This window comes from Nicotiana tomentosiformis, chromosome 2 (assembly GCF_000390325.3).
Source record: "Nicotiana tomentosiformis chromosome 2, ASM39032v3, whole genome shotgun sequence".
NCBI classification, from domain to species: domain Eukaryota; kingdom Viridiplantae; phylum Streptophyta; class Magnoliopsida; order Solanales; family Solanaceae; genus Nicotiana; species Nicotiana tomentosiformis.
This window is the reverse complement of record NC_090813.1, coordinates 78,873,477-78,898,854: the sequence shown is the minus strand read 5'-3', so window position 1 is coordinate 78,898,854 and position 25,378 is coordinate 78,873,477. Positions and strand designations below refer to the sequence as shown.

The 25,378-nt window shown below is 39.3% G+C and overlaps 1 protein-coding gene across 2 annotated transcripts; it reads right to left on the bottom strand.

Annotated features, from left to right (window-relative positions):
* Positions 1-193: 193 nt before the first annotated feature.
* On the bottom strand, positions 194-8,104 carry LOC104106017 (putative 3'(2'),5'-bisphosphate nucleotidase, mitochondrial). Of its 2 annotated transcripts, none has more exons than XM_009614473.4 (9): positions 7,878-8,104; positions 7,625-7,727; positions 6,731-6,833; positions 4,712-4,920; positions 3,998-4,057; positions 2,639-3,015; positions 1,971-2,049; positions 1,850-1,900; positions 194-702 (listed from the first exon to the last, which is right to left on the bottom strand). In XM_009614473.4, the coding sequence occupies exons 1-9, from the start codon at positions 7,970-7,972 to the stop codon at positions 553-555; spliced, it is 1,227 nt and encodes a 408-aa protein (XP_009612768.1). In that variant the 5' UTR covers positions 7,973-8,104; the 3' UTR covers positions 194-552. The 2 variants fall into 2 exon arrangements, with proteins under 2 accessions (XP_009612768.1, XP_009612769.1); XM_009614474.4 differs by lacking the exon at positions 7,878-8,104 and adding an exon at positions 7,074-7,139.
* Positions 8,105-25,378: the final 17,274 nt, after the last annotated feature.

The window sequence follows — 25,378 nt, the reverse complement described above, 5'->3', positions numbered from 1 at the left end:
TCTATCTCGCGGAGAGTTTCTAAACTGATAGTGTTACCAAGAACAAATAATATGTGATAAATAAAAATAACAAGGGAGTAACTTCTTTACTGAAATTGAAAAAGAAAAAAAAAATCCTCACTTCATCATAGTACCTTATGAAGGAGGAAAGGATATATTTGTAAAAATTAAAATTTCTACTGCAGTACAGATGAAAAGAGCAAAATCTTCACTTCATCATTGTACTTTGTGAAGAAAAAAAGAATATATATTTATAAGATTATACATTCTTACTGCAGTACATATGAATCATTCTCCACAGCATTTCACTAATTGGAGGACGTTATCCGTATGCAAGCCATTTGAGACCGAAAGAATAAAAAAGCAAGTATTGATGAAAAACAAAAGAGAGAGATACTGATGACCGCCAGGTAGAAGAAAATGGAGACAAATTGATGTCTGCTGTGATTTGTCAAAAGAATGCAAGTGCCATGAAACAATTGATGAATTGGCAGAAATCGTCCTTAGTATCTCAGTATTTTTATAATCTGTCAATTAATGCCAAAATGCCTGTCATAGAACTGATGAATTTGAAGAGATCATTCCAATAATCTTGCTGTGTAAGCTTCCATTAGTCACAAGAACACCGCCTGAGGGAAAGATTAGTCTCCGTTCAGTTTGATCTGCCGCAATATCAAGTGAACCTCCTGCCCAGTCGGTCACCTAACAAGACACACAATGATAAACCAGGAAAGTGAGCAATCTAGTCTCGCTTATGGTTTTCTGAATGGATGATCTATAATCGAATACTATTGCCCAAAGTTGAAGGACATAGTATAAAGTGAAAGTCATATCCATGAACACAATCAAAGAAAAATATCAAAGCTTCTTAATAAATTTTTGCCCTCTGCTTTGGATCCTGTTCTACGAAGTGAATAGCGTCAACAATTATGAAAATAGAAACATAGAGAGAATGAAAGTTGATGCCAGTGAATACTGCATCGAGTAAGCAAAAAAAAGTCTTCTGCTTAATGCATTTGTTTGATGTCAGGGAATATAAATGTCTGGATGTGAATAACTTGCCAGTAAGCAGATAAGTGGAAACCGTAGGTAGGATAATGCAGAATAAAGGATTATCTGCCCTTTGTTGATAATAATGATGATATGAGTTGAGCTTAAAAAATGAAGTGAGGATTCATATTGCCGATCCCAATTGTTTGGGACTGAGGCGTAGTTATTGCTATTGTAGTCTCCCAGATCTCTCAAATCAAATATGGGCTGATTATTTATGGTTTTTCCCGTAAGAGTACAAGAATGAAATCACTGGGTGCAGAGTCTCGAATTATGAGACAGTGACTAGAAATAAAGCTATAAAACGAGCCTCTCTTAACTTTGTGTTTCTTCATAAGTAAATGAAGTTTGTGTCTTCTAATGAAGGAATTTTAAGTTCCGTGAATCAGTATTTAGGACCCTCACTTGATTCTTCAGATTATCTTACCAGGAAAACTAAGCAAAGCATGAACTAGTGGTCCACGAGAGTCAACCACCCGAATCTGACCAGTTCTAAAGTTTTCAAAATCTTCCTTTAAAAAGTTGAAGCCTTCAAAATACTGTATCCAGACGAAAAGTAAAAAAGGAAAAGAAAAAATATAAGCTATATCTTCAGATCTCCATAACCCGAGGGTGTTCTTTATGTTACTTTTTTTTTTAAAAAAAAAAGGAAAACAAAAAGGGTGTCGTTACATGCAATATAACTAATTGACTGTTTTATTAAATGATATATCAGCAGTGCTGACTGCTCTAGAACTGGCTGCAACAAGTAGAGATAAAGAAGGTTTGTTAAATAAAATGTCAACAGAGAAATGCATACCTTCCCTCCAGCTTCATGGACACATATGATTCCAACAGCGTGGTCCCAGACCTACATTTGACGGATATGACCATCAGATTGCTCTACTAATTTTACACACCACCCGAGAATATAATTTCACCTTGATGGTAGATGTCGCCTTCCTTCCCTGAATGTAAACCGATGCTCTACCAGAAGCCACCATCAGATATTTGCACAAACTGTAAATTTAGAAACAAAAGTGAAATATAATAAATGCGCAAAAGCCATCATGAAAATTGAAGATGTACTTTGATTTGCAGTCTCAAAAGAGGAAGAAAGAAAACAATGCAAAAATAATTACAACTCAGCTGTTCAGTCTAAAAGGGAACTGAATTTTGTAATCACTTGAAGAATGGTTCTGAGTGCATTCTGTTTTCGGCTATTAAAATAGAGCATTCAATCGCTACTGAATGTGAATAATGAGCATCTTCTCATAATAAGTTGATGGTTGTTACCGATTACCAAAACCAAGTTCCAACTTGGACACCAAAAGTTTACTATAGAGCGAATTTTCTTTACCTCTACCTTTCCCCAGCCCAACCCTTATATAGATCCAATTTGCAAAGGAAATCATTGTATCACTTTCTTTTTTAACTTCTCAACTCCTCTGTATTAAAACTCATCAACCAAATACGAGCCTTTTAGGGGTAAAAACTTCCACAAATGCCAACAGCGGGCAAGAAAGATTTCACATCACAAATCTAAACATCCATTCATCATCTAGTACACATTTTTCAAGAATATGAAATGTCTTTGAGAAGAATTCACCTCCCACAGCATGCAGACAGAAGAAGTATGTTCCCTTCTCCTATGTTCTCAGAGTCTCTTTTTGCATCAAACAAAACCGATAGAGGTAAAGATTTCCATGATTGACTTTCAGGAATAGTAAACCGTGCCCCCTCCACCATTTGGCAGCTGTCAACAGAGCATCTGGTCCAAGTGTGAGATGACTCAGTGGTTAGTATGTCTGACAATCTCTTTGTCCATGTTCCACAACCCACATGAGAAACCATGATGATCCCTGATCTGGAACTACTATTTTCTTGGATCCCAACGATAGAATTCTCAGAACAGTCTTCGCACCAATTGGGGCAGCCCATGACCCCCAAGACAATCTGTCCTTCAACTACAAGTGCCAAACCCACCTGAAAAGACACAATATTCTGGGCCAAATAAGCACGAGGGAAAAAACACAACTCTAACCAAGCAGCAAAAGAATTCTATAGAACCAAGTAATAACGCATGAACCTATTATGATAATGTGTATGAAATCATCATTTCGGATCTGTTGTCTCTGAGCCGATGGTCTCCGGGAAACAGTCTCTCTATCCCTTCGGGGTAGGAGTAAGGTCTGCGTACATTCTACCCTCCCCAAACCCCACTAATGGTCTTCTAATGGGTTGTTGTTGTATGACATCATCATTTCAGTTATCAAGGCACTCTTCTTTGCATAAACATTAATTATGATACGTGAAACACTCTGCACTATTGAGGCAAAATAGAAAGAACAAAAGAGGTTTAGGACAGATAAGTTGAACTTTGGCACCACTGAGGCCTTTAGTTTAACAGCATTTGTGTCTCCAGTATAATTCCAAACCCAAGGTTTAGAAGAAACCCAGTGAAATCCCGTAGGTGGAGTCTGGGGAGGGTAGTGTGTAAGCAGACCTTACCCCTACCTTGTGAATGTAGAGAGGTTGTTTCCCCTTTCAATATGCATATAATTCACCTATGCACAATGTAATTTTCTGAAATAGGGGATTCAAGTGATCACTCTTCGGCCAATGTGTCCCCACCACTGCGCCCCACATTCCCAGTTCAAGGGAACTAACTGGCACAACAGGCAGAGGAATGGCATGAGTTGGAAGTAACCCTCAAAACTATTACCCTATACCTTGGCCAGTTCCGTGGAAAACAAACTTAAAATGTGTTAAATAGTTCTTTCTTTTCCAGTTCCTCTTTTTTTTTTTCGGGTCGGGAAATTCGCAGCTGATTCGGTAAATGGGAATAAGAATAAGCTGATCTCATTCTTGTTTTTTCCTTTAATTATTTGGGAAAAGAAAAAAGAAAAGAAACAAAAACATAAAAGAATAATATTAAACAGAAAGGAAAAGGAATTAAGAAACATACCACATAGAAAGCCTCGCTACCTTTAACAAACCCTCGTGTACCATCAATAGGATCCAGTATCTGTATGAGGATGAAAATTAGTGAGTGCAGTTCAAATCACTGTGCAAGTAAGTGTCTGTTAAGGGCATGGATGATAAAAGTAGATTTTCTTTCAAGCACATAAAAGATCACACAGAATAAAGACAGACAAGAAAATATTTCCTGATGTCATATTGATAGAAGTCTGAGGCCTTTAAAATATTAGCCTTGATCTGGTAAAGATTAATGTACAAAGGAAGAGGTATTTCAATGAGAAGTAGGTTATCCAAGGGCTATATATTGGAAACTGTTTCCATATATTTTGCCACCCATTCAACTCCAACATCTCCCCCCCCCCAAAAAAACAACCCCCAACCCAAATCCTTCAAGAAGAACATCTTGAGATGTTTCTCAGGAGATATTAACGACATACTCTGAATTAGCTAAAATTCTAGAAAGAGAATCAAAATTTGAAATTCTCCAGACTGAGGAAATTTTAATGTTCAACATAAAATGTACTGATTATCAACTGAACGAATGTGTCTCTGATAAAAAATGTGAAAGAGCATACCCAAAATGAATTAAAAAACTCTACTTCCCTTCAGGAACTTTCCTTTAGTTTGAAGCTTTTAAAGGACTTTGATCTTTTATCTCATGAAACTTAGTGAATACTCTTCGGAAGCAGCATCAACTCACCCAGTAAGTGGCTGGTTTAGGCCCAAATACACAAGCATCCTTTCCCCCTCTGTCAATTGCTTTCAAAATATTATCATCTGTTACTTCATCTCCTGAAGTTGCTTTATCCTTTACAACATCAACCACTGAGCCAACTAGATTATTTGAACGCAAGAATGCAGAGTCCTCTTCAGCCACCAGCGGGATAGAGGGAAAAAGTCTGTTCATCTCTATCAGTATAAGGGTGTAATCCAGTAAACAAACAACTCATATTAGCTCTAAAAAAACTCAATCAAACAATTTGTCTCTGTTCCAAGAAAACAGAGAAGGTAAATATAAGGGAATCAAAGGAAAAACACAAAGAGAATATTAATAATTTCATCATTGTCAAAAACTATTTTCATAATTTCATCATTCTTCAAAAAATATATTCATAATATAATCATTATCACTGCCATGACTATCCAATAGTTCTCTTGAGTGATGAAGAAGTATCAGACCAGATTGGTCATTATCATAGAAGAAAAAGTATCACATGAAGAGAAACGAGGTGCAAAGATTTGACAATCATACTCCATCTTTTCCACCTTCAAATGATCTACAGTTGTTGAGAGCCATATTCACTAAAACTTGATTCTACAAATTAATTAGTTTATTTCTCGAAATAAAACTTTGTAAATTTACAGAAATAATAAAATCTACAAACTGAAGATAGTCCATAAGACCCAAAAAATAAGTTTATGATTATTCAACACCAATTTTTGTTGGAAGTGGAGGGATTTCGAATCTTTCAGTAAGATGTAGATTTGGAGCAAATACCTCATTCGGCTTCTAATTTAAGTGGTGATGTAGATTAATCAAGCCAACAATACTGAAGTTTAACTAGAAGAGTTAAGAGATCAACCCTCTCAAAAAGAAAGGCAATCAACGTGTCCAAGCAAAATCTCAGATTTCGGAAGATAAAAAAGAATGAGAACATATCAATAAAACTGGTACGAAGTCTGCAGTTTGCTGATCTATCCAATATTGATACTTGATGGTATAAAAGATACATCAAGTTTAGATGATCATCACTTGATTACCAAAATTTTCACAGAAGATGTACTTAACATTTTTTATTAAGTCAAAAAATTCATTACTAAACATGTTATGTTTGATATTATTAAACTAGTATTTTAAAGCATAGTAGTTCTCCTCTAAAATACTAGTTCGGTAACACTGCAGACTAGTAGTGAAGAATCTTCAGATTGGTTTTGCCGAATTAGAACTTAAGACTTCTAACTGCTGGCTACTTTCTCTTCAGGCAGTAAGTAAGTTATATTCAGGTAATAAACTATTTGTATATCAAGAAGTCTGTACTCCTATCTCCAGCTGATTTGGCATAAACAAAAATGCCTTTTTATAGAACAATGATTATATACTCTTAGCTAAGCGTCAATGTTTATGGTTATTTCTTGCCTGAATATTTTTCTTTCTTTCTTCTTCTAAATTAAGATTGTTTTATGACCAAAAGGTACATGTAAGTATATGGTTGACTAACAAAAGAATGCATCGATATCATCCTAAAAATAGATTAAGCGCTTTTGCAACTGGAGATGGCGACAGAATGTAATGTAAGCTATAGAAGCTCTATTACAACAACAACAACAACAACAACAACAACAATCCCATTATTTTCCCACAAGTGGGGTTTGGGGAGGGTGAGATGTACGCAGCCTTACCCCTACCCTAGAAGGGCAGAGCTATAGAAGCTCTATGAATAGGAAAAATATAGCATACCACCTTATTCTTCTATCAAGAAAAAGAAATGCGAAACCATCCAGGCACAAGGAAGATTATTCTTAGTCAAGGTAAATTCCTAGTGCTAAGACAAATCAGACTTTGACCGGCCAGGCTTGTAATTGTTTTATTTAAAATTTTCCTTCTTTTTCTCTCCCCGTTTTTACTGGACAGCTGAAACTGCACTCAGATTTAATTAATTTCTCAAAAAAATAATGAACAAGAATTTCTTTTCAGTAAATAGAATAATATATAAGTTACCCAAGCTAACTAAAGCCTGCACTCCAAAATCTGCAATAGTGACTGGGGTCTGGTCAATTTTCTCAAGAATCCTACCATTACTTGAGAACAACGACTTCTTCACCTAGCAATCACAAAGAAAACAGCAGTCTTAGTGGATAAAATGGTTGCAGTACTTGACATATGGACTACTCAAAATAAACAAAAAGATGGCTATAGGATAAATGTTTATATTTCAATTCAATCATTTCATGTATCAGAAGTACAGAAGTAAAGCAAATTTCACCTGAACTAATTGACTACTGTCACCTTGTTTGAGATAAGGTGCAGTCAACTTGTTTCAAACATCTTCAATTTTAAGTACCTCAAAACAAGTTATCACTTTAGCAATGTGCATTAGCCATGAAACTACCTAAAATGATTGAGAAACCTGCATTTTAAATTGCAGAAGCAGTAAGCGAAACATTTCTAACCTCACATTCTAACCAATTTCAAGAACTTTAGTCTGGAGCCTTAAATCTTTCAATTAAACTCAAAGAAGTTGCTCCATGAAAAGGAAAAGTAGCTTTGAACTCAAAATAATAGAATAGTTTCCAATGCAGCCAATAGATAAAACTCCTCGGGCCCCAACTTACATTTGGGACGTCCTACGATGTTTGACACAATTCAATTTCTATATAACTTTCACAACTTTTTAGAATTATCTTCACTTCAATATTTTTTCCAGTGTCATCAATATAGTAGTAAATAAGTCATATAATAATTTTAAACTTCGCGTCAAACACCCTTTCACTAACAATAATCTAACATATAAGTCAAATTAACATGTTAAATGTTGTGTCTACTGAAATGCAGTCATATAAACGGAAGTGAAGGAGTAATTAGCTAATTATTTACAATAAGTGGAGAAATTACATCAACGCAGAGACGACAAGCTCGCTCGACAACATCAACAGCAGCTTCCAGCTCTCTATAATACTTGGCTTTCTGCTCCGGGAACGGAAGGCTCAAACTCGACCTGGAAAGGAGAGAAAGCAGACACACACACATAGCGATTCAGACACAAATTCCTGAGTATCAATCAATTTAACTATACTAATTGATGCCGACTATATGAATTTGAGAAATTGAGAAAAAAATAAGCAGAGAGGAGACAGCTGTGAGAGACCTAACGGCGACAAAACGCCGGCGAAGCGGCGTATGGAAGGGATACTGAGCATGAGCTGCAGGGAAGCGGGAGGCGGAGTAACAGAGAAGATCCATAAAAGGCTATGAAATTAGAGTCAGGTAGTCGTTAATCGTGGAAAGTACCACTGTTACTGCGAAATGTACATGGGTTAAATGTATTTTTGCCGCTTGAATGGTAGACTTCGAATGGTGGAAAGTGGTGGACCGGAGGTTTTCTCTTAACAAATGCTTCCAACTGCTCGAAACCGACGGTTGGTTCTTCGCACGTGTGAGCTGCCTTTACATTTTTTATTTAACTTGATACAGAACTTAATAAATCATACTTGCACAATATTATAAAGTTCTCTATTAAGGTTTTTATTTGTATATCCGTAAAATGGTACAGTTGAATTTATACGTAGTTTCTAGACAAGTGAACTAATTTGATCATGAAATAATACAATAATTGAATAAATGTACAATACTTAGTCTTGAAATATAGACGAAATAGCAGAGATGACAGTTCCGGGAACAAGGTTTTCGGGCACAGCAAGGATGAGATAAAAAAAATAAGAAATTCAGATTGTATTAAGCTTTGTATAGAATATAGTATAAGTTTTGCTAGAAAATTCGTGTCTGTTACAATGATAGCTGAGCTCACTATTTATAGTTATATCTAGGGAAGGAGGTCCTAGGATCGTGCCCTCCTTTAATGTCAATCATAAGGGTCATTGATGAAGACGTAACAGTGAGCATAAATGTCAAATTCTCTGTAACAAATCGTCACTCTTAATGCTGCAGAATATTCCCTATTAAATGCTACCAGGTGCAGATCATTTAACACACATTTATGAACGTTATCCTTTCCGGTAACAAGCGAAACGGCTGCGTTCGGTCTTCGTCCATCCCCGTCTTGGGTTCCACGTGTCCTCCCTTTAGACGACCACGTGTCATATCATATTTCACCCTATACAGATAATATCCTTGCTTTCCGGTGACATAACTTTGTGTTACCGGGAAGTTGATAGAAACACCTTTTTGGCGGAAATTACTATAACTCCCTCTGAAGGTTCATGACAGTTGATTAGACGCACGTCTTTCCGCATTTAATGCCCCGAACGCGCGTCATCCCATGATTCAGCACAGCTTTTGCCGATTATCGAGGTAATCATGGCCATGAATTTAGCCGCCAAAATTTTACTTATACGCAACATTCTTTTCCTTTGCGTTTCATAATTTCTCGAGCTTCCGATTTGCATCTTTGCTTTCCATCCTTTCTCCAATTCTCTTCAAACACAAAACCTTTTCTTTCTTCTTTTTCAATGGTTTCTTCCCCCAAGCGTGCTCGTTCTTCAAAGAACAAGAACAAAGGCGAGGAAAGTCCTCTAACGGTGGGTTCCATCATCCCAAGAAAACTCAGTATCACAAAGGACCTTGAAGAGAAATTCCTTACTGCTAACCCTCGTACATGGGCTGTTAGCAGGTACCCTTCTTCCATTCGTCATTTTAGTATTCCTGCTGTGAAGGAAGACTATCGTTGCCATGAGTTGGATATCATTACTCCTGATCTATCGGAGCGACTGATCCTTCTCAAGGAAGATTTTACATACTTTTACACGTATCCTTTTCCTTTGGGTGCGTTTTCTTTGAGCGGAGAACTTGATTCTGTGATTGCGGAGTTTTGCCTTCGCTACCAAGTGTGTTTAGCACAGGTAAGTCCTTCAGTGTGGAGGACGATCACCTGTCTTCGATGCTTGTGCCAGGAGACTGGAGAAGAGCTAACCTTAGCTCATATGATGAATCTCTATTCTCCCAAAATCTTCCGCGGGGGAATGATAAACCTCTGCAAGCGTGGCCACCATGCTTTGCTGTCCAACATGGATGATGACAACGACCATGGGTGGATGGAACGGTTCGTTGCAGTCGCCACCAACGACATCATTCCGACAACTGCTTCATCCTTTCCAGCCGCTTGGAACCGCTATCGTAAGCTCTTTGTTTAGTATTTCTTTTTACTAGATATTCCTTTATGGTCGTATCAACTCTTCACATGTCGCATGTTTCAGCAACTCAATGGATCCCACCGGTGATGGAAGGTTTGGACTGGTAGGTTCAGAAGATCTTGGACGTCACGACGCCTGAAACTCGTTTGTGGAAAGAACTGGCCCTTAAATACGGGTAGAAGGCAAAAAATTATGGTAATTTTAATTTACCTTGCTTCCATTGTTTTGTATATATGGAGAACTTGGTTGAACCCTTCTGACTTGTTCGCGAAATTAGGTCTACCTGCGGGCTCTGTTGTTGTCCCCGAGGAGGACGTTTTGGCTGATCCTGCTGATGCAGCGAGGCTGCTTCAGGAAACACTTACTCGAACAGGTATCTCCGGGCCTGTTTCGAGCGCAAACACTTCTTTACGGAGTCCCCGGCCGGAGGATAAGCAACCAAAGAGAAGGTGTTCCTCCTCGGCTGGGGAAAAGAATAAGAGGGCAAAGACTGATGCCCCCGAGTCATCTTCGGTGGCGATGACGACTTGTCCTTTTTACGGGTCGGTCATAGATACTGTGATGATTGATGATGATAAAGAAGCTAGTGATGAGGGAGCTTCTCTACATAGAAGGCGATGATCTCCATCATCTCAACAGGATGCTCAACCTGTTGAGATAGTTACACCAACTGAAGAGGATGTCTCGGCACATTGGGGAGAATCTGATTTGGTAAAAAAAGCCAACTCTCATTTTCTGTCCCAATTGATGTAACTCTCCCATGGGAATTTGGGGCAAAATTATGCTGCCCCTTCTGAAGATCCACAAAGGAGGAGGAACTTTACTCTTTCGGTCTCTACCAGATGCAACTTGCTATCCTGGCAGGTGGAGCTTGCTAATTTTCTTAAGCCTTTGGCTTCAGAAAAAGACTGGGAAAAGATTCAGGCACTCTCGGGAGAGTGCTTGTTGAACAATGCCATGCAGAACGCCGCAGTGGTACGTTTTTTTCTTCCTTCATTACTTCTTCTACTTTTGTATGAATGTATTCTAAGTTTTACTTCTTCTTGTTTTGTAGGCCAACTTTCTTGCTTCTGAGGACCTTCAAAGGTTGATTCGTGAAAAGGAAGAACTTACTTCCGAACGGAATCAACTTTTGGGGGAACGAGATCCGCCTCTCAGAACTGGAAAGCAAAGCTATTGAGGCCGTTGTTTTGGAGGCTCGCTTGCAGCAAGGCGAGCAAGAAGTGGTAACCTTTAGCCAAGAAATTGGCTCGCCAAGGGTTAGATTTGATGTGGCAAAGGACAAATGGGCTGAAGTTCATGACGTTGTTCTTGCTGCAACCGAGCGCGAGGCTGCTACTACCAAAAAAGTAACTAACTTAGAAGCAGCCTTGAACTCCAAAATTGAAGAGCTTGTTGTTGTGGGGGCGAAACACGCCCAGCTAGAAGAGAAGTACAAGAAAACTATCGAGCATAATAGGCTCTTTAGTTCAATTGTCTGCGACCTTGACGTCAGACTCAAATCTGCTAGGTCCGCTTGGGAAAGCCTTTCTGCCGAGGTTACCCGACTCAAGGAAGAAATTAAGCGTCGAGCGACATCCCTTGTTGTTGAAAAAACTTACGCCATGTACAACATGAGGAGAAAAACCCTTGGAGGAGGCCAAAGTTGGTATCATCGACTTTGATGAAGGCCCGAGAGCTTGAGTTAGCTGCTAAAAATGGACTCCCGGTGCAATTTGATGCTCCTGGTTCTTCTGGTTCCGGTTCAGAGTTTTCAAAAAATGAAGAGGGATCGGAAGGTGACGATGTTGAAGACCAAACTAGGGAAAACATCGAGCCATTGGTGGACCCACCTACTCTTCCGGGAATGCGGACACTTCTCTTCCTCTTGGTTTCGGAGGCACTGCAGTTTAGTTTTTATTTTCTTTTTCCCATTTTGAACTTTTACCGTTTTGGCAGGTTCTTGTAAATAAATACATATTTTTGCTCAAGTATCGTTTGAGTCTTACTTTCGTTTGAATATCCATGCAATTCTTTAATCTTTGCATTTGCTCTAGAGTTCAACGCACGTTTTTCTGTTCACGCTTTACTATGTATAGTCTCGAATGTGTTTTCCTCGAAACACTTTGGTTCCGAGCATTATCCCTTTTATGTGAGGGTTTCTATAAGTATTTACGCAGGTTTATATTTTGCGTCCTTTTCATACGTGGCTTCGGGTGTATTTTCCCCCGAAGGCATTTTTGATTCCGGGCATAGATTCTTCCAGAACCAACCCTTTAACATGAGGATTTTTATAAGAGAGGGCCCTCTTATGTTTACGGTGCTCTTGAAGAGGACGTATCCTGTTCATTATGGCACTAGCATTTGAAGTACTTGTTTAACTTTCAAATGACAAAGTTTATTCATTGTTCAAACAAGAAACAAGATAAAAAAACAAAAGGATTTCATTTTATTCCTTCTACTTTCAAAAAATACATAATCATTTGCTATGCTGAAAAGAAATTGCCATTACTTGTGGCTATCTTATACAACTTGCTTCTACGGGGCTGGTTGCGCAGTCCCCGATCCCGATGATGCGTTTAGTTTTTGGATTTTTGTTCCCCGGTTGACGTGGCAGTCATTGTTGTCGTATCCTGATATCATTCCTCTCCTAGTGTTCGAATGCGAAGAGTGCGAATTGGAACACTGGAAGTCTTGTATCTTCGAAGATTCCACTAATGAAATGGTAGATAATCCTCAACTTGGTAACACAACTTTACTTCCCCTCAGGAATTTATGCTATCGAGCGAAGGAATATCTAACAACCCTCTAGTGGTTTATGCTCGTGAACGGTTGGGTAACCTTTGTTCGGTAGCAAACTTAACTTCCTAGTGAGAATTTGCTATCGAACCAAAGATTATCTAACCGTCCCCAAGTGTAAGCTTGCTTGTTTGTTTTACTATCAAATGTCTTATTATTGTTGTCTTCGTAGTATGCTCTTTGTTGCTGCCTCATTAAAAACTTTGCTAGAAAACCCCAATTGGAACAAAAACTGAACGAAGGGAAAAAGAGTGCAGTACTTACTTTCCGCTTGAATAATGTTCATCAACAATAATATCTTTTAGGGTGTGCCACATTCCAGTTGCTAGGCAACTTGTCTCCATTCTGGTTCTCCAACTCGTATGATCCTTTCCCAATGATAACTGAAATCCGGTAGAGACCTTCCTACGTTGGACCTAGCTTCCCCGCGTTGAGCTCTCGGATGTTTTGGGTTACTTTTCTCAGAACCAAGTCTCCTACTTTGAAATAACGGAAGTTGGCTCTTCAATTATAATATCGCTCTATTCTCTACTTTTGAGCTACCATTCTTACATGCGCCAAGTCCCTGCGTTCCTCGAGCAGTTCCAAATTGATTAACATCGCTTCGTTGTTCGATTCTTAATCTACCCAAAAATATCTCAAAGTTGGTTCACTTACTTCCACCGAGATTAGGGCTGCAGCACTGTACACAAGGGAAAAAAGAGTTTCTCCTGTACTCGATTTGGCCATTGTTCGGTAGGCCCATAGAACTCCGGGCAATTCTTCGGGCTATTTACCTTTTGCCGCTTCCAATCTTTTCTTGAGGTTTTGAATAATCACTTTGTTTGTTGACTCCGCTTGACCGTTTGCGCTCGGATGATAAGGAGAAGATGTGATCCTCTTTATCTTCAAATCTTCGAGGAACTTTGTAACTTTTGCACCGATAAACTATGGCCCATTGTCACATGCTATTTCTTTTGGTATTCCGAATCTGCATATTATGTTTTCCCATAGAAAATCGACCACTTCACGTTCTCCGATCTTCTGATAAGGACCTGCCTCTACCCATTTAGAAAAATAGTCAGTCAAAATTAAAAGAAACCTTACCTTTTCGGGAGCCGGTGGTAGCAGTCCGACGATGTCCATCTCCCATTTCATGAACGACCATGAGGACAAAATCGAATGTAAGGGTTCTGCCGGTTGGTGTGCTGGTGGTATGTGGCGTTGGCACTTATCACATTTTCATACGAAGTTTTTGGCGTCTTGTTCCATGCGAAGCCAGTAATATCATGTCCGTACCAGCTTCAGCACCAAAGAATCTACGCCCGAGTGATTGCCGCATATCCCTTCATAGACTTCTCTCATGACATAATTAGCTTCTGACGCTCATAAGAATCAGGCCAGCGGGCCTTGGAAGGATTTTCTATACAATTGGCCTCTCTTAAAGCTATATCATGCAGGTTTGGCGCGTAACGCCCGTGATGCTTTGGGGTCTTTGGGCAACTTCCCATGCTCGAGATAGTTGATTATTTTATTTCTCCAGTCGTAGACTAGACTAGTCGAGTTTACCTCATAGTAACCATCCGTATCCAGGACTGAGCTCATCAGTTGTACTGACGTCCCAGATTCCGATCCCTTTATTTTTATCGATGATCCTAAGTTTTCTAATGCATCCACTCCTGCGTTGTCCTCCCTCGGGATGTGAGTGATTGACCACTCCCGGAATCGCGCCAAAAGAGCCTAGACCTTTACCACGTATTGTTGCATACGTTCTTCTTTGGTATCAAAGATTCCGTAGACCTGATTTACCACCATCTGCGCATCACATTTAATTTCGATAACCTCGGAATCATGTCCCCGGGCCAATTCAAGCCCTGCAATCAAAGCTTCATACTCTGCTTCATTATTAGTTAAAGAGATTGTTCTGATGGCTTGCCTTAGGGTTTTCCCCGAATGCGTGATTAAGACTATTTCGAGTCCAGGCCCTTTTAGGTTGGAAGCTCCGTCCGTAAATAAGGTCCAGACCCCCAATGTTGATTCCGACACCATTATTGCCTCCTTGGTTGCAAGACGCAGCAGTTCCGGACTAAAATTGGCCACAAAGTCAGCCAAGACTTGCGACTTAATTACAGTCCTTGGTTTGTATTCTATGTTGAACTCACTCATTTCGACGGCCCATTTGGCCAATCTTCCCGAGAGCTCAGATTTATGGAAGATGTTCCGCAAAGGGAAAGTAGTCACCACGGCTATTGGGTGACATTGGAAGTAGGCCTCAGTTTTCGAGAGGCGACTATGAGAGCTAAGGACAGTTTTCCAAATGTGGGTAGCGAGTTTTTGCTCTTGTTAAAATTTTGCTAATGTAATAAATGGGAAATTACGTACCTTCGTCCTTCCGGACTAAAACCACACTTACCGCAACTTCTAAAACCGCGAGGTAGACTAGCAATGTTTCACCTTCTTTTGGTTTTGAGAGCAATGGAGGGCTAGATAAGTACTTCTTCAGATCCCTCAGAGTCTGCTGGCACTCCGGTGTCCATTCAAAATTCTTTTTCTTTTTTAGCAGTATGAAGAAGCGATGACATTTTTTCGATGATCGGGAAATGAACCTGCTCAAAGCTGCTAATCTTCCTCTGAGCCTTTAGACTTATTTTACGTTCGAAAATTGATCTGGTATATCCTCAATGGCCTTGATTTTGTCAGGGTTTACCTCAATTCCCCTTTGTGAGACTAGAAATCCCAGAAACTTACCGGAACTGACCCCGAACGCGCACTTCTCGGGATTAAGTTTCATGTTATGCTTCCTCAGGATGTCGAATATTTCTTGCAAATGCTTAATATGGTCACCTACATTCAAAGACTTAACGAGCATATCGTCTATATAAACTTCCATAGTCTTTCCTACTTGATTTTTGAACATATTATTTACGAGCCGTTGATAAGTGGCTCCGACGTTATTCAACCCGAAGGGAATTACATTGTAACAATATGTACCGAAATTCGTTATAAACGAAGTTTTTTCCTGATCTTCCGGGTTCATCTTGATTTGGTTGTACCCGGAATAAGCATCGAGGAAATTCATCAACTCGTGCCTAGCCGTGGCATCAATCATTTGATCAATATTTGGCAGTGGGAACGAGTCTTTCGGGCATGACTTATTAAGGTCTTTATAGTCTACACACATGCGAAATTTATTGTTCTTCTTAGGAACTACTACTACATTGGCTAGCCAGTCTGGATATCTTACCTTTCGGACCGAAACGATTTTAAGCAAGCGGGTTACCTCTTCTTTGACGAATTTATTCCTGGCCTCGGCAATAGGGCATTTCTTCTGCCTTACCGGAGGTACGTTGGGATCCAAACTCATCTTGTGCACGGCTATTTCCGCCGGGATACCTGTCATATCCCCGTACGACCATGCAAAACAATCGGCATTAAATTTAAGGAATTCAATAAAACCAGACCTGAGCTTCGGCGCAGTCCTGTCCCCCAATGGAATTTTCTCTCTAGGAATTCCTCAAACAATGCAACTTGCTCCAGTTCCTCCACCGTGGACTTCGTTACGTCCGTTTCTTCTGGAACTTGGAAATATCTTGGCACCTGATATTATTCTGATGACTATGCTTCCGGGCTAACTCCTTCTAGATCGGGAGTAGGTGTCGGTTCCTGTAATTGCTATGTCGTGCGTTCTTTCCCTTTGCTACTGGAAACTGAGATTGCATGCATCTCCCTTGCTGCCGGTTAATCACCTCTTATCTGCTTGATTCCTTCGGGCATTAGAAACTTCAGCAATTAGTGATATGTTGAGGGTACAACTTTCATCTCGTGTAACCATGGCATTCCCAGGATGATGTTGTATCCCATGTCACCATCTAGTACTTCAAAGAGAGTTGTTTTCATTACCTCTTCAGCATTTGTGAGCAGCAAAATCTCTCCCTGGGTCGTCACGCTCGCAAGTTTGAATCCAACGAGGAGCTTTGTTGCCGAGATAATGCTTTCGGTGAGTTTAGCTTGCTCCAATACTCTCCATTGTATGATATTAGCCGAACTTCCTGGATCCACCATAACACATTTAATCTTAAAATCTAACACATTTAAAGAAATTACCAGTGCGTCGTTGTGTGGTAACAACAATCCATCTGCGTCCTCCTCCGTGAAAGTGATATCGTCTTCCTGGAGTCTTTTACTATGAGTTATTGATACTTTCGTCTTCTTTGCTCTCAAAAAGGTGACCCCGTTAATCTCATTCCCCCCGAAGATCATGTTGATCGTTTGGCGTGGAGGTTCTTCTCCTACTTTCGGAAGTTTCGCGTTGTCTCTGTTACGACTATAATTGTTCTTAGCTCGGCCACTCAAGAATTCTTTGAGGTGGTCGTTCTTTAATAGTGTTGCCACCTCCTCTCGGATGTGTTGGTAGTCCCCTGTCCGGTGACCATTCATCCCATGGTACTCGCACCATAAGTTGGGATCTCTTTGGCTGGAATCAGATATCATAAGTCTCGGGAATCATGCATCTTTAATGTTTCTCATGGCTGACACCAGCTCCACTATACTGACGTTGAAGTTATATTCCGATAACTTGGGGTAAGAAGGATCCCAAGACCCGGACGTCTCCTTATCCTGGAGTGATCTATTGTTTCGACCACGATCGGTCCCTTTGTCTGCGATGAACTTATTTGCTGCCCAAAAGTTTCTGTCATGGCTTTCGGTCCGCTCGTAGGGCAAAAATCGGCCCCTCGAAGTCCGTCTGTCCGCGTCGTAGTCATCCTTTGATTTATCTCTGCTCTTCTCCCGTCGTTTGGCCGATGATGTGGAACCGCCCTGGTCATCTTCGATCCTTATCTTTGACTCGTACCGGTTATGGACATCTACCCAAGTTGTTGCTTGGAACTCAAGCATGCTCTCCTTTAGTTTCGGGGAAGCGTCTGAGCTTCTCGGGTTCAATCATTTGGTGAATGCTTCAGCTGCCCATTCACCCGGTACAGTCGGGAGCAACATTCTTTCTTTATGAATCGGGTAACGAACTCTCGTAATAATTCGGATTCTCCTTGTGCGATCCTATATGTTGGCCTTCCGGGATTATACTTTTCTGTCCCCGGCATGAGCCTTGATGAAAGAATCTGTGAGCATCTCAAAGGCTATGGAATGCTCGAGTAATAATGAATACCATGTTAGGGCTCCCTTCGTGAGAGTTTCTCCAAATTTCTTTAGCAGCACAATTTCAATTTCGTGAGGAGCTAGATCATTTCCTTTTACCGACGTTGTGTAGGTGGTAATATGCTCATGTGGGTTTGATGTCCCGTCATGCTTTGGCATTTCAGGCATTTTGAAACGCTTCGGGATTAGTTATGGTACCGCGCTCGGCTTGTACGGCAATTGAGTATACTTCTTCGAGTTCAGACCTTTCAATATTGGTGGCGCGCCCAGGATTTGGTCCATGCGGGCGTTTACTTACCTCATAAACCGTAAAAGTTTATTCTTGAATTGGTCGCTCTCGTTATTGAGAATGGATCTGCTCCCCCAAGCCCCGTTGGATCTAACTTCGTCCCTGGGAGTGTTGTTGTCGACTCTCTGCGTCGTTTGATTTGCGGGAACACCGGGAAGAATTGGATATCGTCTGTTTGCATTATCCGAGGCCCCCGATATCGCCTGCTTCAGTTTTGTCATAACCTAATTCTGCTGTGTGAGATGGCCTAGAATAATTGCATGTTGCTCTCGCAAGATCCTCACCGAATCCACGACATGCTCCTCATCAGCATCATCGGGAGTTGTCTCTCGAACCTGTCGAGGGTTCTGCTTGTCATGCATCGACGTGACGACATTTCCCTCATTGCGGGTGTCACTGATTAAATCCTCGAATTTCAGGGTTGTGCGTGTTATTAACGGTGTTATCTGCCATTTTAATGAATTTTCTAAGACAAAATAATCAAATCGCATTAGTAAAAAAGGTAAGGATCAATTTAATTGCACGGCTGTCTAGGCCCCACGGTGGCGCCAAACTGTTTACCCATAAAATGGTACAGTTGAATTTATACGTGGTTTCTTGACAAGTGAACTAATTTGATCCTGAAATAATGCAATAATTGAAGAAATGTACAATACTTAGCCTTGAATTATAGACGAAATAACAGAGATGACAGTTCCGGGAATAAGGTTTTCAGGCACAGCAAGGATGAGATCAAAAAGTAAGAAAGTGAGATTGTATTAAGCTTTGTATAGAATATAGTATAAGTTTTGCCAGAAAATTCGTGTCTCTTACAATGATAGTTGAGCTCAGTATTTATAGCTATGTCTAGGGAAGGAGGTCCTAGGATTGTGCCCTCCTTTAATGTCAATCATGAGGGTCATTAATGAAGACGTAACGGTGAGTATAAATGCCAAATTCTCTATAACGGACCGTCGCTCTTAATGCTGTAGAATATTCCCTATTAAATGCTACCGGGCGCAAAGCATTTAACACACCCTTATGAACGTTATCCTTTTCGGTGACAAGCGAAATGACTGCGTTCGGTCTTCGGCCATCCCCGTCTTGGGTTCCACGTGTCCTCATTTTAGACGACTACACGTCATATCATATTTAACCCTATATATTATTGTATTGTGGTTAAAAAAATGAATAACTTTGGAATTAAAGCGCTTTGGAGTTATTCATGATATATATGGAGTTTTATCTAATTTTTTCCGAATTTTATCTGAAGATAAATTGAGTCATTAAAAAGTTAATAGAAAAGCAAAAGTTAGTATTTTTGACGCTTCGCCTTATAGATCTTTCAAAAATTATCTTTAATGTGCACGACTGCACGTTGAATATTAGTTATTATAATTACAGATAAATCTTCTTAAGATATGAATTTATATTTTTTTTAAAATAAGATATGTTGTTTGATAGAATATATAAGAATAATTTGATATAGTAATTTTTTTTTTATACTAATTGCGTATATTTAAACTCAATACAATTACGAGATTGCAACTTTGTTTTCCTGCCTAAAGATTTTAATTATTCTTTTCTTCGTACGTGTATACTGTGTAGAAGATTCTACACCGTGCGTAGATGATATATAAGAAGAGAATTTCTCCAAGTATTTTGTTTTGATCTGAGATAAGTATGAGAGAGGGTTAATTCCACGTAATACTGGCACAAGTTACTATGATTCTATCATACAAACCGTTGGATATAAATCACGAAACGTTCCTTAGGACAAAATCATAAAATAACCGTTGATCCACAAAAAAATAAAGCCGGTTTGACAAATATCCTACAATTTTCGTGGCATCATTATCAACTCTGCCGTTAGTGTTCTACGTCAGCAACGGATTGATGAGAACCCAAAATATTAATGCTAAACGGACATGTGTCGGTTGCACGCTGAACCAAAGACAAACAGACCCCGGTTCCGTACGGAAATTTCGCCAGTTACCATCCTTTACAGCCGGTTATTTTATGTAGTCAACAGATTCCCAAAATCCATCGAACAAATCTACTTAACTTTTTCCTCTATATATATATACCTTTCCTCTATTCCCCAAACAAACGCAAACAAAACTTGGAAAAAAGTTCAATTATCTTTGCTTTTTCTGTTGTTTCAAGAAAGATTGATAGGTATGTACATGAGTAGAGTGGCGGCGTTGCAGCAAGCTGTGATGAGGATGATTCAGGGGGTGAAGGATCAAGCAATAAGACGAGGTGACAGTGGAATAAAGACTCTCAAGGACTCTTCTTCATGTGGTGGTTCATCTTCAAAGCAGACGAGGAAGTTCTCTGGTGCTCTTGATTCCAATTCTCTCCAAGCAGCTAAGTCTGAGAAAATAAAACAAGCAGAAGAATCTCTTCGGACTGTCATGTACTTAAGCTGTTGGGGTCCTTAATTTAAGTTCTAGGTATAACAAAATCTTGTATAGAAATCACATGTATACATCTGTTTTTTTTTAAAGTTGTGTGTATATATATATATAAGGGAAAGAGAGTTTTGTGACTGGCTAGTGCAGGTACAATTGTACATTTGACTGTGAATGAGTCAGACTTTTGCAGAACACAAAATATATCTTATAACTTATTTGCTACTATTTCTTAATGAGATTGTAATTATAGAGGTACTATATGATAAGCCTTTGTAACAAATCGCTGTCATTAAATGAAAATGGATTGAACAGGAAATCTACCTTTCCTTTGAGTTAATCTGGTTCATGGACTAAATCAACAATGGATATTTTCATTTCCTCTGCTTTGATTCCCAGTTTGGAAAGATCTGTTTTCTTCTAAGAACAGTTGGGCGACGTCTTTTGGTTGGGTGGAATTGCTTTAAAAAAAGGAATGAGGTAAATGATATATATGCAGATAATGAGGTTCTTGATAGTATTCTTTTTCCCTAGTCTTCCTTATAATGTATGGATTTCATATGTAGCCTTATATGTCAGGCGTCCTTGCAGGCGGCCCCTTATTTGTTTGATCCCCTTGGGTGTCGGAAATTTTAACAATTGGTGATATGTTGAAGGCACAACTTTCATCTCGTGTAGCCATGGTCTTCCCAATATGATGTTATACCCCATGTATTCATCTACCACTTCGAAGAGAGTTGTCTTCATTACTTCTTCAGTGTTCGTGAGCAGCAAAATTTCTCCCCGGGTTGTCACACTTGCAAGGTTGAATCCAACGAGGAGTTTGGTTGCTAGGATAATGCTTCCTGTGAGTTTATCTTGCTCCAGTACTCTCCATTGTATGATATTAGCTGAACTTCCTGGATCCACTAAAACATGTTTAATTTTTAAATCTAACACATTTAAATAAATTACCAGTGCGTCATTGTGTGGTAGCAGTAATCCGTCTGCATCTTCGTCCGTAAATGTGATATTGTCTTCTTGGAGCCTTTTATTATGAGTTATCGATACTTTTGTATTCTTCGCTATCGAAAAGGTGACTCCATTAATCTTATTCCTTCCGAAGATCATGTTGATCATTTGGCGTGGAGGTTCCTCTCATTCTTTCGAGGTTTCTGCGTTTCCCCTGTTCCGACCATAGTTGTTTTTAGCTCGGTCACTCAAGAATTCTCTAAGGTGACCATTCTTTAACAGTGTTGCCACTTCTTCCCGGAGGTGTCGACAGTCCCCAGTCCGGTGGCCGTTAGTGCTATGGTATTCACACCATAAATTGAGATCCCTCTGACTGGGATCAGATTTCATAGGTCTTTGGAATCGTGCCTTTTTGATATTCCTCATAGCCGACACCAACTCTACTACACTGACACTGAAGTTATACTCTAATAATTTTGGGTAAGAAGAATCTCGCAACCCCCAGATTTCTTTATCCTGCAGTGATCTGTTGTTCCGGCCACGATCAATCCTTCTATCAACGGTGAACTTGTCTGATGTCCGGAGGCTTCAACCACGACCTTCTGTACATTCATAGGGCGAAAACCGGCCCCTCGATGTCCTTCTATCCGTGTCAATATCATATTTCATTTTTTCTCTGTTCTTCTCCCATCCTTTGGTCGACAATGGAATGCCAACCTGATCGTCTTTGATCCTTATTTTCGACTCGTACTGGTTGTGGACATCCGCCTAAGTCATCGCTTGGAACTCGAGCAGACTTTTCTTCAACTTTCGGGAAGCATCCGAACTTCTCGGATTTAAACCTTTGGTGAATGCTTTAGCTGCCCATTCATCCGGGACTGTCGGTAGTAACATCCTTTCCCTATGGAACCGGGTAACCAACTCTCGTAATAATTCGAATTCTCCCTGCACGATCCTGAATATGTAGGCCTTTCGGGATTGTACCTTTCTGGCACCGGCATGAGCTTTGATGAAAGAATTCGCGAGCATCTCGAAGGAATCTATGGAATGCTCGGGCAATAATGAATACCACGTTAAAGCTCCCCTCGCGAGAGTCTCACCAAATTTTTTTAGCAACACAGATTCAATTTCGTAAGGAGCTAAATCATTTCCTTTCACCGTTGTTGTGTAAGTGGTAATGTGCTCATGTGGATATGAAGTTCCGTCATACTTTGGCACTTCGGGCATTTTGAACGGTTTATACAGTAATTGAATATACTTTTTCTAGTTTGGACATTATAATACTGGTGGCGTGCCCGGGATTTGATCCATGCGGGTGTTTACTTCCTTCATGAAATGCAAAAGTTCATCCTTGAACAGATCGTTCTCGTTGTTGAGGCCGAATCTACTCCCCCAGCCCCGTCGAAGCTAACTTCGCCCCTAAGAGTGTTATTATCAACTCTCCGCGTCGTCTGGTTTGTGGGAACATCAGGAGGAATTGGATCTCGCTTGTTTGCATTATTTGAGGCACCGGATAACGCCTGCTTTAGTTATGTCATAACCTGATCCTGCCGCGTGAGATGGCCTAGAATGATTGTTTATTGCTCTTGCAGGACCCTTACTGCATCCGCTACATGCTCCTCATGAGCATCATCAGGAGTTGCCTCCCAAACCTGTCGAGGGCACCGCCTGTCATGTACCGGTATGGAGTCGTTCCCCTCATTGCGAGTGTCACTGATTGAATACTCGAAATGAGACTGCTCCCCTTGAATTTCAGGGTTGCGTGTGCCGTTGACAGTGTTATCTGCCATTTCCTTTGTGATTTTTGCTAAGACAAAATAATCAAACAGTTATTAAAAAAGGCAAGGATCAATTTAACTGCACGACTGTCTAGGCCCCACGGTGGGCGCCAAACTGTTTACTCGAAAAATGGTACAGTTGAATTTGTTCGTTGTTTCTAGACAAGTGAATTAATTTGATCCAAAAAGTAGCGAAATAACTGATGAAATATAAAATACTTAGCCTTGGAATATAGATGGAACGACAGAGCTAATGAGTCCGGGAACAGGGTTTCTGGTCACAACAATGATAAGATCAAAAACGAGAGAATAAAATTGTATTAAAATGCTGTATAGAATATAATGTCAGTTAGCCAGAAAATTCCCCCCTACAATGATAATTGAACTCTCTATTTATAGCTAGGTCTAGGGAAGGAAGTCCTAGGATCATGTCTTTCATTAATGTCAATTATGAGGGTCATTGATGAAGATGTAACATTAAACATAAATGTCAAATTCCTTGTAATGGGTCATTATCCTTAATGCTGCAAAATATTCTGTATTAAATGTTACCGGACGCAAAGCATTTAATACTCCTTTTATGATAGTTATTCCTTTCGGTGACAAGCGAATTAGCTATGTTCAGTGGCTATCTCTATCTTGTGTTTCACGTATCCTTCCTTTAAGCGGCTACGTGTCATGTTATTTTTTTTCCTATACAATTTGTACACCCCTAACTTGCCAATGGTGCCTCCGCTCCACATAGTTAAATTGTCATAAGATGACAGTCTCGTGGAAAAAAAGGCTTTACGCTCATTGATGAGATATAATGAAATAGAGAAGAAAGTATATATCTTTGGGTCCATGAAATATTTAACTAGTCAGTCACATAACACTTTGAGGCACATCTTTCCATCTAATGATCAATTGACGTATTGGTGGGCACACAAGGGTCGACCAGGGATTCGAAGTGAACATGTTGGTGGCCATTCTTCTTTGCTGTTATCAATAGAGCTAAGTGGCTGTCGCGTGAGACTTGGGCTTCCTCGTTGATGAGTGAAGAGTAGGGTATACAATAAACCGTTCAAATCGATAATTTGAGTCAAATAAAAAAAAAATTAATGTGGTTTGATATTGAAAAATAAAACCTGACCATAATTGGTTTGGTTTGATTTGATTTTAACTAAAAAAAGTCAAACCGAAACCAAACCAACCCCGATAGTACATTTATATAATTTTTAAAAATATTTTATACATATAAATATTTATTGTAATGTAATTTATAAATATTTCTTAAACTTTTTCACAGTTTTATCTTTTCACGTATTATTTCAAATTTAGACTTAACATTCTTGAATGGTAAATAAATTTTAAAGCCCATAAATGTAGTAACTCAAACAAAGTTCAAATCAATATTAATGCTAACAAAAGATATTCAATTCAATACTAGGAATGACGATAGTGTTGGATAATTATTTTAGTTTTACATTGGTTTATAATGAAAATGCATAACTTAATTTATCTTTTTCTTTAGTGCTTCGTTATGTAATTAATATTAGTACTTATTAGCTATACTTATTTTAGCATGACATATATAGTATTTTTAGATTATGTTAATTTTCATTATGGCATATTAATTAGCAAAATTTATTTTATATAATTTTATTATTTTATCTTTGTTATTGAATATTTTAGTATAATGCTATGACTTATCTCATATTATTGTGTTAGTTTCTTGAAAAATATATTATATAGTTGTATTTTACTAGGATTTAAGAAATATTTAGAGCACAAGTTATATATTTTATGCTATGAAGACTTTACCGGAAAAAAACCCGAAAACCCAAAAAATCGAGATTGAAAAACCCGACTTTGTTGATTTGATTTGGTTTATAAATTTAAAAACCCGATACCATTGGTTTGGTTTGATAATTAAAAAATTCGAACTAGCACGACCTATGTACACCCCTAGTGAAGAGATGGTATTGTTGTGGTGAGGGAAGAAGTTCGCTTTTAGGGTTGATACATAAAGAGTGAAATCTTACGAGATAATTATAGCTGTCCAAGAAGAAAAGTAGGGATTGTCGATTGTAGCATGCTGACATGTAAATCGTATTTGTATAATGCGACTTATACATAGCATTTGGGAAATGCGACTTATATTTGTGAAATGCTGCATAATCACATTTATTAGTCGC